The sequence below is a fragment of the Notechis scutatus genome, chromosome 2, assembly GCF_049901735.1.
Source record: "Notechis scutatus isolate UNSWTSFEM ecotype Mainland chromosome 2, rNotScu1.2, whole genome shotgun sequence".
In the NCBI taxonomy this organism is placed as follows: Eukaryota; Metazoa; Chordata; class Lepidosauria; order Squamata; family Elapidae; genus Notechis; species Notechis scutatus.
The window spans coordinates 120,823,132-120,835,333 of NC_142010.1; the positions used below are offsets into that span (position 1 = coordinate 120,823,132).

At 39.3% G+C, this 12,202-nt stretch overlaps 1 protein-coding gene across 3 annotated transcripts in view; it reads left to right on the top strand.

Annotated features, from left to right (window-relative positions):
- The window catches only part of SDK2 (sidekick cell adhesion molecule 2), a 419,219-nt gene that overhangs the window by 405,274 nt on the left and 1,743 nt on the right, over positions 1-12,202 (top strand). For all 3 annotated transcript variants that reach the window (XM_087956031.1, XM_087956030.1, XM_087956032.1), the window contains 5 exons: positions 1,203-1,328; positions 5,520-5,684; positions 5,826-5,966; positions 7,714-7,852; positions 7,992-8,118. In XM_087956031.1, coding sequence (XP_087812157.1) covers positions 1,203-1,328; positions 5,520-5,684; positions 5,826-5,966; positions 7,714-7,852; positions 7,992-8,118 — 698 coding nt within the window. The remainder of the gene's footprint in view (positions 1-1,202; positions 1,329-5,519; positions 5,685-5,825; positions 5,967-7,713; positions 7,853-7,991; positions 8,119-12,202) is intronic.

Here is a 12,202-nt window from a genome sequence, read left to right on the forward strand (position 1 = left end):
AAATGTCTATATTATAAATTCATGAATCAGCTCAAACTACATTTTTAATGCTTCAAAAATTTCTTTTTAAATATAACAGGATAACAATAAATGGATATAAAATAGCTTACTCTGTAAAATATCATTTTTCTGGTATTTGCAACCTACCAGAATTGTAAAATCCAGCATCAAAACACACCTTTGGTAACATTTTTTTGTCTTTCATATATTATTTAGTGCTAAAATATTTTATTTATATATTTTAGTTTTATATCTTGCTTTTCATTCAAGATTTCAAATGAAATATTCACTTTCTCCTCCCATCTCTGCCCACATACCAAATAACCCTATTATGAGTAGGTTAGGCTGAGAAAGCTTAATAGCCTTCAGCCACCCAGTGAAACTTCATGAGACTGCACGGTAACTAAATAATATGTTACTTTGTGTGATGAATTAGGCAACATTCAAACATTCTTAAAAACAGGTTGTAAAATTTAGCCCAGCAGTCCACTGATGATGTCACTTTTCATATTCCTCCTCAGCCTGGGGGAAAAAAAAATAAAAGTTTTTTTTTAAAGTATCCTTTGGGAGAGGGGGGGAACCTTGCTTGTTTCTCCCCCAAACCATTTATTGCACTCTTATTTGGGTCCATTTGACCCTAATTAAAGCCCAGAAGATACTTGGGTTAGGACTGAGTTGTCCAGCTGATATCTGCTTAGAACAGGGCTAACAAACTCCCGGCTCGTGGGCCGGACGCGTCACATGCTGACCACGCCCACGCCCGATTTAGCATAGGGGAAAAAGGTCTCGATACATGACGTGACACAGCTGTGACGACGTGAGTTTCACACCCTGGCTTAGAAGATGATATAGTTAAGGCCACTGGAGATAGACAATGTGGAGAAGGAAATGCAAGGTCCACCATCAACTCCACAAGAATACTGTTTCAATACTAGAGGAGCATTCTCCAATATCCTCTAAGACAGAGGTCTCCAAACTTGGCAACTTTATGACTTGTGGATTTCAACTCCCAGATTTCCTCAGCTACCATACGGAATTCTGGGAGTTTAAGTTTACAAATCTTAAAGTTGCCAAGTTTGGAAACCCCTGCTGTAAGGCGTGATTCTTATAGGGCTCATCTGAAGTCTTTGTGTTACCTCACAGCACAATTTTTCCACTTATATGATATAATGATGTTGTTGTTGTTGTTAAAAAAAATGCAGGTGCTCCAGGTCCTCCCGGTGAGCCCTTCATCTCCAGATATGGTTCAGCCATCACAATCCACTGGTCGAGTGGTGACCCAGGAAAAGGGCCCATCACCAGATACGTCATTGAAGCACGTCCTTCAGGTACCGATACTGGATTCAGTTCACCTTCCTTTGATTGTTTCACCCATGGCTCTGGGCTCCTTTGATTATTTGAACAGCCAGAAAATCAACTGAACTTTCTTACCCTGAGCCCCGTTTCTTCCAGAAGATCTCTAAATGAGTAATTTATTTGGATGTCTTCTTCTGCTGGATCAGAAATGATTGAATAATCTAGTCAAAGAAGAGATGAGATGGGATTATTTTTTCCTTATGAAAAAACTAAACAAAAATGGTAAATTAAGCAAAGGTCAGTTTCTTCCATGGGTAACATCATATATTCATATAAGGTGTTAATATTCATTAGTAGTTCTTTCATAGCGCAGTTATTCTAGCTGCACACATTTTGGAAATTAACTTTTCTGGTTCTTGATGTCATAACAGTTGTGAGCTGCTTAAGTAACTTGAAACTGAATATCCAGACCTGGGAATTTCTTTCTGAATACATTAAACTAATATATTTCAAATCTCTCCGTAATGTGGAATGACAAATTAAAGGCACTTTTCCCCCATTGATGCATTTGCCTCTTTCCAGCCAAAAATCTCACTGGATGAATTTACTTTTGGGGAGTCTTCCTCTCCCAAAGGATACAGTATACTCAGCTTTCTCCTCCTCCCTTTTATAAGAGGATAATTCTGGGAAATGAAATGTTCAGCTAAAAGGGATGATTGATGAACCCAGAGGCCAGGAACTGAGTACATACAAGGACATAAATCACCCAACTGCTTTGAAAGAGACTTGGGGCTTCCTTTTTTAATAAAGCTGCTGCAAAATAACTGTCTTTCACAGACCTCGAAATGAGCAGATGTCAGGGCATGGAGGTTATTAATTGTCATTAAGTCTAGAATGCTTATCAAAGAATGTGTGAAAGACTGATAGTACTTATCCTGACACAGAAAGTTAACAGTACCTGTAATGGATTATTTATGTGCACATCTGAATGTTGCTAATGTTGTACACAGCCAAAGGAACCAAAACTGAACAAAGATGCAGCCATATTAGTAGAGAGATATCATTCCTAAGCCACAGATTGTGGGTTCGACTCCCATCTGGGGTGCGTGGAAAGAAACTCAGGCAACCGTGGCAGAGAGCGGGCTGTCAGAATAGAGCCTCAAGTACCACGAAGTACCACACAACTGTCAACTTAGGAATGATTTACAAATTGACACAATCATTTTAGTATCCTGAATGAAACAGGACATCATTAGAATTGAAAGCATCGTAAGTGAAGAGAGTCATAATTGATCTTCTGATCTTTGCACCCCATATATCCCTATCTTTGGATTTCCAGCTTCATAATTTTCCTTTCTAATTCCATTCTCACATTCATTTATCCTGAATCTCTTTCCTAGTCGAACTAGCTTGTACTTTCTCTTTTTATACAAATCCCTCTTTACAGTTCTTATTCTTTTTTTCAATGATGTCATTATGGATTCTTTCCCCCTTCCCAGAGAAATCAAATTACATCTGAGCATTTATTTGTGTTCATCCTGCTTCTTCTTGCATCCCATTGTCTTTAGCACACCATCAATTTTTAGACTTTAAACTCCTTGGAATTTGGACTCTGGGTTTTCAGAAGAAATAGAGATCATATTGCTTCCTCTCCATGTAATATAGAAGTCGAGTTTTGAAGTCTTGCTAGTATAACAGAAAGAACTACCAAGAAAGACTGAGGAATCATTCAATTCAATAGAGGCCAAGTACCACTTATATCCCTAAACTTTAACCAGCTTTATTTTGCTTTTTTTTTAAATTTAAATGATTTTTATGGCTCTACCTAGTGCCTTCCGTGTTCTAGTTGTTGACACATCGTACAAAGGATGGCCGGGGGGAAATAAAGTGTTTAACATGGGAGGAAATACAGGTAGTCCTCAACCCATTTGTTTGATGACTGTTAAAAGTTACAACAGCCTGAAAAAAAGTGACTTATGACTGTTTTTCACCCTTATGACCATTGCAGCATGGTCGTGATCAAAATTTGGATGCTTATCATCACCTGGCTTATATTTATGCTGATTGCAGTGTCTTGGGGGTTACGCCTTTTGCCACCTTCTGACAAGCAAAGTCAACAAGGGAGCCGGATTCACTTAATAACCATGTTACTAATTTAACAACTACTGATTCACTTAACAACTGTGGCAGGAAAGGTCATAAAATGAGGCAAAACTCACTTAACAACTGTCTCATTTAGCAATGGAAATTTTGGGCTCAGTTGCGATCATAACAACTGCCAATAAAAGCAGGATCTTAGGAAAGACCAAAGATCTCTACAAGAAAGAAAAAAGGAAAAAGAACGAAAGAATTCTTTTATTGGCCAAGTGTGATTGGACACACAAGGAATTTGTCTTGGTGCAAATACTCTCAGTATACATAAAAGAAAAGATACATTCATCAAGAGTCAAGAATCAAGGTACAACACTTAATGATAGGTACAATAAGCAATCAAATCATACTAAGAAACAGTCAATATAAATCGTAAGGATACAAGCGACAAAGTTACAGTCATACAGTCACAAGTGGGAGGGGATAAGGAGTGATGAGAAGATTAACAGTAATAGTAGTGCAGACCTTGTAAATAGTTGAAGGGAATTATTTGTTTAGCAGAGTGATGGCATTCGGGAAAAAACTGTCCTTGTGTCTAGTTGTTCTGGTGTGCAGTGCTCTATAGCGTCGTTTTGAGGGAAGGAGTTGAAACAGTTTATGTCCGGGATATGAGAGATCTGTAAATATTTTCAGAGCCCTCTTTTTGACTCGTGCAGTATACAGGTCCTCGATTGAAGGCAGGTTGGCAGTAATTGTTTTTTCTACAGTGCTAATTCCTCTCTGAAGTTCATGTCTGTCTTGTTGGGTTGCAGAACTGAATCAGACAGTTATAGAGGTGCAGATGACAGACTCAATAATTCCTCTGTAGAATTGAATCAGCAGATTCTTCAGCAGTTTGAGCTTTCTGAGTTGGGGCAGAAAGAACATTGTTCGTCGTGCTTTTTTGATGACATCTTTTGATGTTAGTTGTCCATTTTAGATCATGTGATATAGTAGAACCTAGAAATTTGAAGGTCTTTACTGTTGATACGTGTTGTCTAGTATGGTAAGAGGTGGTAGTATGGGAGGGTTTCTTCTAAAATCTACCACCATTTCTACGGATTTGAGTATGTTCAGTTCCAGATTGTTCCAGTTACACCACAAGGCAAGTTGTACAACCTCCTGTCTGTATGCAGATTCATCATTGTCTCGAATGAGACCAATCACTGTTGTGTCATCAGAAAGTTGATCTGAGGAAATTAATCTGGATTTCTAAAGATTGAAGCTGAACTTCCTTTTCCTTTTCCATCTCCATGGCATTTATCCCATGGGTAAATAGAAGCCCCATACATTAATTTTTAATGTTGGTCCCTGTTAATCATGTGCAGCAATCTATCTGGCTACTAGAGCTATAAGGTAGTCCTCCAATAAAGAATGTATAATGTAAGTACCATGATGCTTCAGCAGACAGCTGTACAATGCAGATAACTCATAAATCATATAAATATGTTTCCTACTGCCATGTAGGTCAAATATGCAGGCCTGTGCTAAAACAAAATCATAGGCACATCCTCTTTGTGACTCCTTTTTGATGCTTAAACTAATCAGCAGAAATTCTAAAATGTTCTAGTGAGTTTATAAGGTAAATCTTCCAACTAAGACATCCCTGTGCATCTTCTATGAATTACACAGTTTGAGGAGACAACATGATCTATATTCTGAACTGGCTGCAACTGCAACTAATTAAAAGTAAATCTTTCTAGAGAACTATGAACCTGCTGTACAATGACATTTTCACAACTGTTGTGGGACTCTGCTCACTGCTCTTTGGAATTGGCATGCCTTTTGATTTTTTTAATCCCTATATATATATATATATATATTCTGCATGCAAGAATATTTTGGACAAATTGTAAGTAAAATATCAAGTATTTTTTTTAAAAGTAAAGATTCCTGTTGTACAAAACAAACAAATGCCGCAATTAATTGCATAAACAAATTGCTTGCATGTTTCTGTCGTTATTTTTAGAATTGGGACCCTAAAGTCACTTTCCAGCCCATAGGACACCATTCTCCTACATTTGACGTGTATTTGTGTATTCCTGTGTTTTTGCATTTCATATTGCAACTGTACTGATCTCTTTCTCTTCCAGATGAGGGACTGTGGGACATTCTCATAAAGGATATTCCCAAAGAAGTGACTTCTTACACTTTCAGCATGGATATTCTGAAGCAGGGTGTCAGCTATGATTTTCGAGTCATTGCCGTCAATGACTATGGCTATGGGACACCTAGCAGTCCATCTCCTTCAGTATCAGGTATTAAGGATAGAATCCAACTTCTGTCACGCCAACATGCTTTGAACTAACCTTTAAGTAAAAGCTATAGGAAACAATGTGTATGGGGCACAGGTATCCCTATAGGAAAAAAATTACTTGATTCCTCTTCCTGTTTTGCAGCTCAAAAAGCCAATCCCTTCTATGAAGAATGGTGGTTTCTGGTGGTCATTGCTTTGGTGGGACTCATCTTCATCCTCCTCCTAGTCTTTGTCCTTATCATTCGTGGGCAGAGTAAGAAGTATGCCAAGAAATCTGATTCAGGTGAGTACCAGCATCGTCTCAAGCCTTCATTTGCCATAAGCAGGAGTTTTCCACTGAGGGCACTACACATCAAATATCCATCCATACATCCATCCAGCTTGTGTGCCACCAAATTGGTAGAAACTCACAGCAGCTTGCAAGAAATTAACCAAAAAAAACCCAAACCAATTTAAAAGTCCAGGGTAAATATAAAGATAATTATTTAACCAATCAAAATTACAAGGTGATGGTAACAAATTATTCCACCAAATTTTCTTTGGAAAGATGCCCTCTTCGATACTTTATAAAACATGAGAAGGGGTGGGGTAAATCTTAATCCTTAAAAGGATGGCATTTCATAAGGCTGACACAGCCTTATGAGAAGTGGGACCACCTGGTCTCCATTCCCCTTATTTCACAAAAGTGTAGTAGGATCAAAAGTTTCTCCTGAGAAATACATACTGGCCAGAACAATTTGGATAGGAGAAAGTAATCCAGCAGGTATCTAAATACCAAGTCATATAAAGTTTTATATGTCAAAGCCAGCACTTTGACCCAAAGTGGTAACCAATGCAGAACCCAAAGCATCTTTATAGTCTCCTTGGAATAAGTGATATTCATCAGATACCAAACCATTGCATTTTGCACCAGTTGCAGTTTCGGGGTTGCCTTCAAATGCAAGATTCAAGATGTTAGTGTTTCTGTCAGCAAAATGCTGTGCAAAATAATCTCAGTGACTACAGAGGAGTTCTCCCTGTTAAACCCAACCCTAATAGGGAATTGGCAATGCTAATGAAAGCCATTGATTTTGTGACCATATTAACTGTATCTATTTAGCTAAATTCCTGAACACTTCAGTGGTAAGCATTACTTTCTTGTAAAGATAAGTCACATATAAAAAAAAGTTCACTGTAGGTGATCTGAATGCTTTGGAACTTATCTTTAAAAAATCCTCAAGCAATTCTTAACATAGCCAATGCAATTTGCACGCGCCTGTCAGTTTCCCCCCTCTTCTGCCTTACACAAAATCCATCTTGTAGCACAGAGCATCATCTCCACTGGCCGGCTCTAGTGCTCCATAATCTTGGTCCCAGTTCTCTGAGTGAGCACGCGCAGAAGTTACCATGCACTGTCTCTTAAAATAGTCGTGTAAAGCTTTTATTGCTGGGAAGTGATCCAATCTCCTCATTGAGAAGGTAAATGCTAGGAATCCCAAAAGGGCTCAGCACCCATATTTCAGGATTGGGAATACTGAGAGATAATTAATGGCTTGTTCTTAATTAGGAAATTGATGCTGATTTCCTTAAAAAAATATTTTGCAGTACTTGCTGTAAATCCTTAATTTCATTTAGCACATTCCTATTTACCCCAATTACCCTGTGTTATTCCTGTGTAGGATCAAGAAGAGGTAAATAATAAGAAATAGTATGAGAATTATATTAAAATTATAGTACAAAATGTTGTCCTGGGTGCAAAGCCTGTATGAACAACGTAAGAGATTAAAGTCAGGAAATTGTGCCTTACATTGTGTTAACAGGGATATTTATCTCACTCACTCAGCATCAAATGATAGCTCATAGAGGGGAGCTAGGTCTTGTTTTTCGCTGATGACTCACAATTAAAAAAAATCAGAAAGTTTAGAACAAACTTCTGAAATGCGTTCTTTGGGCGAGAAAGGAGCTTGGCAGAAGCCTCTGTGCCCTAAAAAAAAAAGAGAGACTCCAAATTACTAACAGCTTCTGTTCTTGTTTCCCTCTCCCTGTTTCAGGGAGCAACTCCAAGTCAAATGCACTTAGCCACGGTGAAATGGTCAGCCTGGATGAGAGCAGCTTCCCTGCTCTAGAACTGAACAATCGACGCATGTCAGTAAAAAATTCCTTCTGCAGGAAGAATGGAATATATACAAGGTACCAGAGGCTTCCAGGCTCGTGAGAAGAAGGGGGTGTGGGGAGGGGGGTAAACAAATCTGGGAGCGGCTCCTTGCTCTTCCATTCAAAACTGGCTTCCTTCTGAATGACATCTCAGAGTGTCTGTGTCTCTCCTAAGGTCCCCACCACGGCCCAGCCCAGGCTCACTGCACTACTCAGATGAAGATGTTACAAAGTACAATGACCTCATTCCAGCCGAGAGCAGCAGCCTTACTGAGAAGCCTTCAGAAATCTCTGATTCACAAGTAAGCCACGCTAGAAGGGGAGAAGTTTTGGGGTGCAATACTACAGAGAGTCCATTTGAGAGGGACTGAGCACATGCACTCCAAAATGAGCCTACAGGGATCTCAAGGGGTATAAAGGCACCCCCAAAACAAACTTTTGCCATAAGTGTTAAAAAAAAAACCACCCCGCTGAATTGCGACAAAATGATATTATCAGAGGATTACATTGCATACAAGTGTTTCAATTTACTGACTTCCCTGAGCCTGCCCCAACTGAAGGATTTTACTAGGTTTATTGCTAGAAGAAGCCTGGTCATCTATGCCCACAAAATAGTTTTTAAATAGATTGGGTTGTTCGAATAGAGAAACCTGGTAATTACCCACTAAAAAAAGTGATTTCCACCAGCTTTTCCACATGAAGTAACTCTGATGGTTCTGTGATCAGTTTCCCCCAAAACTAGTAACTGGGCTGGTATAGTTTTGAGACTAGGTGAGCAGTCAGTCTCTCCATCCGAAGACCCGCTTAAATACTAGATTTCCTTATCTCAAGATTTCACAGCTCTCGTATAGGTTTACTCTGAGGGTTGGTCATGCTCAAGTGTAAAACAGATGTCTGTTTATTTCATATGGTTTTACCACAGCACATGCCAAATAGCTGGCTGTCATAAGGACTGTTTAAAACAGATTGACGAGGCCCAAAATAAACCAGACATTAGATTTAGACATTTGTTTTAAGGAATGGAACGCTGTGAAACAAATGGATGTTTTTAAAAAGTGCTTCTTTCCAGTTGTCCTCTACCAGGTACATATACTCTCCTGATTCACTTGTCAAGGCTATAGTTGGGAGTGCCATTGTTAAGTACGTCTCTCTAAAAATCACAAGCTCAATTCTATATACAGGAGGCTAATCAGAGAAAGAAGTCCCTAGCCCTGGGTGAAGGGGTCATTGGACACCAACCTGCCTGATTCAGTTCCTGAGTGCAAATTTTATAATATTTTAATCATATGTATTGCCTTTCCTCTTAAGAGTCCAAACTGATGTTTAAAATAGTAAGAATGTGGTGTCATTGCCGCAAAGCATGTAGCGTTAAAAAACGAAAACAGAAATAACTTATCCTAGGATTACGATGTTCCTTGAGTTGCTGATGTATATTCCTAGGCATCCTTCTGGGGAAAGGGATGCTGATCAGCGGAGGCAGCCGAGTACCACCAAGGGAGGAAGGAGTACAGGGACATCTGCCTCAGAAACTCAGGATTAGGACACAGGCCGTCTTTACAGCCAGGCCTTTCTTTTCCTCACACTGTTGCCAATGGTGACAGGCATAGCAAAAACGGTTCCTTTCTCTTTTTTTGTCTAAGAACAGAATCTTTGCCAAATGGCCTGGCTCTCAACTAGCCCTCATCACCCCCTAAGGGCAATTAGCAGAGAGAACTGCCATGACAGCCAAACACTCATGCCAGAAGTACATGTAAGGTGCAAATTTCTCCATACATATTCTTCCCGGATATCGCAACTAGATATCCTTGGAGCTATCAGCAAAGCTCTGGAATATTCAGAGGACCTTTTTATAAAAGTATCAGGTCCCCAGTTTACTCAGATTAACAAAATATGTCATTAATGTCTGAATTATAGTGTTGTTGGAGGAAAAAAAAAACAACCTAGCCCAGGCAAAAAGAATGCCCTTCCAGAAAGATTCCAGAATTGTTGGTTGATCTCAAGGACTTTTTACATGAAAAATAATCCCTTAATCCTGTACAAAGATTCTAGTGACCATGCTGACAAATGTTTATATATGAGTGAATTAAGTTTAGACAGTTACTGTCTACAGAAACACTTATCTCCCAAAGACAGAAATGAAAGTCAGACTTAGCCATGTCAATAGGGACAAGCTTTGTACATATCGAGGCTGTGCTTTGAAATAAGCTTACCTAAATTCAAATCTTACTGAACTTGTAGCATTTTCTTTTAGGGCGTGCGGTGAAAGGGATTTGAAGAGGAAACGATGATTTGGAGTCATGCCTGTTGCACCTGTCAGCCCCTCTTAAATTAATTCCTAATCTTTGGGAATGACATGTGAGCCCAGGAGAAGGTGCAGCTTCTTTAAGAACTTGCTTGTTGGTGTCCTGTGTGCTCTCAATCATCTTTCAAATCCAGATCACTGAACTGTTTCCACTTCTATTTCTGTTCTTTAGATTAGGTTTGGCTTCAGTAGACTGCCCGTGATGTCAGAGAGCATCTGTGGAAGAATCCAAAAACGCCATTTCAAAGTACTGCGGGATTTCCTGGGGGCAACTTATGTTGCAGAAAGCACAGTTGTACTGATTTAGCATGATCCTTGGTGTACGCATATAAGTAGTCCTAGAACTATAACCGTAATGAACCTGCCCATTTACAGCCATGAATTATGATGTACGTATATCATGTTGGTTATTTGACCAACCCAATCTTAACAATCTTTATTGTGGCAGTCATTAACTGAATGCTGTGGTCTTTAAGACAATGCTGTGGTCATTAAGTAAACCCATAGAACCAACCATATGGCTGATTTTGCTAGAAACTTGAAACTAAATTGCCTTTATTGGCAAAACCATCATAAAGATGTGGTCATGTGACTGCAGGATACTGCAAATGTATGTAAATGAAGTTTGGTTGCCAAAAGCCCCAAGTGCAATCACATGACACTTTGAATCCGGGTTATAAGTACCCTCAGGGAGGTTCATTGTAATTTCAAACAGTTGCTAAGCAAACGGTCATAAGTCGAGGACTACCTGATGCGGCCCCAAGATAATCTATAAAATGTAGTGTAATAAATGTGAAGTGAAACACATAGCATTGGTTTTAAAGGAGTGGAGAGAGGATCACAAAGCTCCTGAGATTGAGGGCTGCAGACTTTCATAACCTCTAAAATTAATGTGGCCAGATAGTCCTGTGTTTGAATCCAGACAACCCTCTATTGAAGAGTCACATCCAGGAACTATAAGCATAGTTAATTGCAGATTAAACAGGTACACAAGTCATCTGACCACAGTCTTTTCTATCATGAAGGAATACTTTGCACCACTTTTTAAATGGTAGCTGTTCTAATGCCGCACTTATAGTTAAAATTATCGTATGCACTTCCTCTTTCTTTTAATAACACATAACTTGCCATCAACATATAAAGCAACATGACTGGATACTACATTTTCTGTGAAATGTCATAACTACCTTCTTTTTCTAAAACAAGAATATATAAAAAGCTCCCGCTCATGATAGAGCGGGAAGCATTAAGATTCCACGCTAAAGTGGTTTAGTGACTGATTTATGATGCGAAAATGCCAGTTTATAATCAAAGGCTCGTTTACAGTATATTCTGGAAGTTCCTTTTGTATTACTTCATCTTCCCTGCATTGCTGCTTAGCTTCGGGCATCTCTGAAATAAAGGGCCTGCACATTTCCCTTCCCATCTCTCTGTTTTAGGCATGGGGGAGAGCACACAGTGTCTTACTTTCTCTCCTTGTTCACCACCTTGGTTTCACTTCTCTCAATCACCTGGATGTCAAGACCTTCTTGTCTCCCACTTCCTTCTCCCTGATGAAATTAGTGCAAATGAGTCCCCCCGTTGAGAAACTCTTGGAGCGCTAAGCAAGCTGAAACCTGCAATTTGATCTGTTCCCTAGCTGGGGGATGTGGGGGGGCGATTCTCATGAAAGATCTCTATTGTGCGTCTGCAAACTGAGAAGCTGAATTCAATTAACGAGAACAGAGGCAGAGTTGAAAGGGGGGAAATGTGCCAAGTTTGCCCTGCCCTACCCAATTCTTTTTCTTTTCTTCCCTCTATAACATTCTTTAAAATACAGATGTTCTCAGAGAATAAATATTCCATTACCAGCAGATGACTTTTAATACTAGAAAGTTCTTACTGTCAGGAAATTTATTCTTAGTCCTGGGTTGGATCTCTCTTTGGTACGTTTTCATATGTTACTTCTTGTCCTGCTCTCAGGTGTTTTGGAAAATAGGTTGACCCCCACTTTTCCTTGTGGAAGCCCTTTTGATATTGGGACACCCCTTAGATACTATGTCACCCCAGTCCTTATTTTCATTAAATTAGACAGACCCAATTCC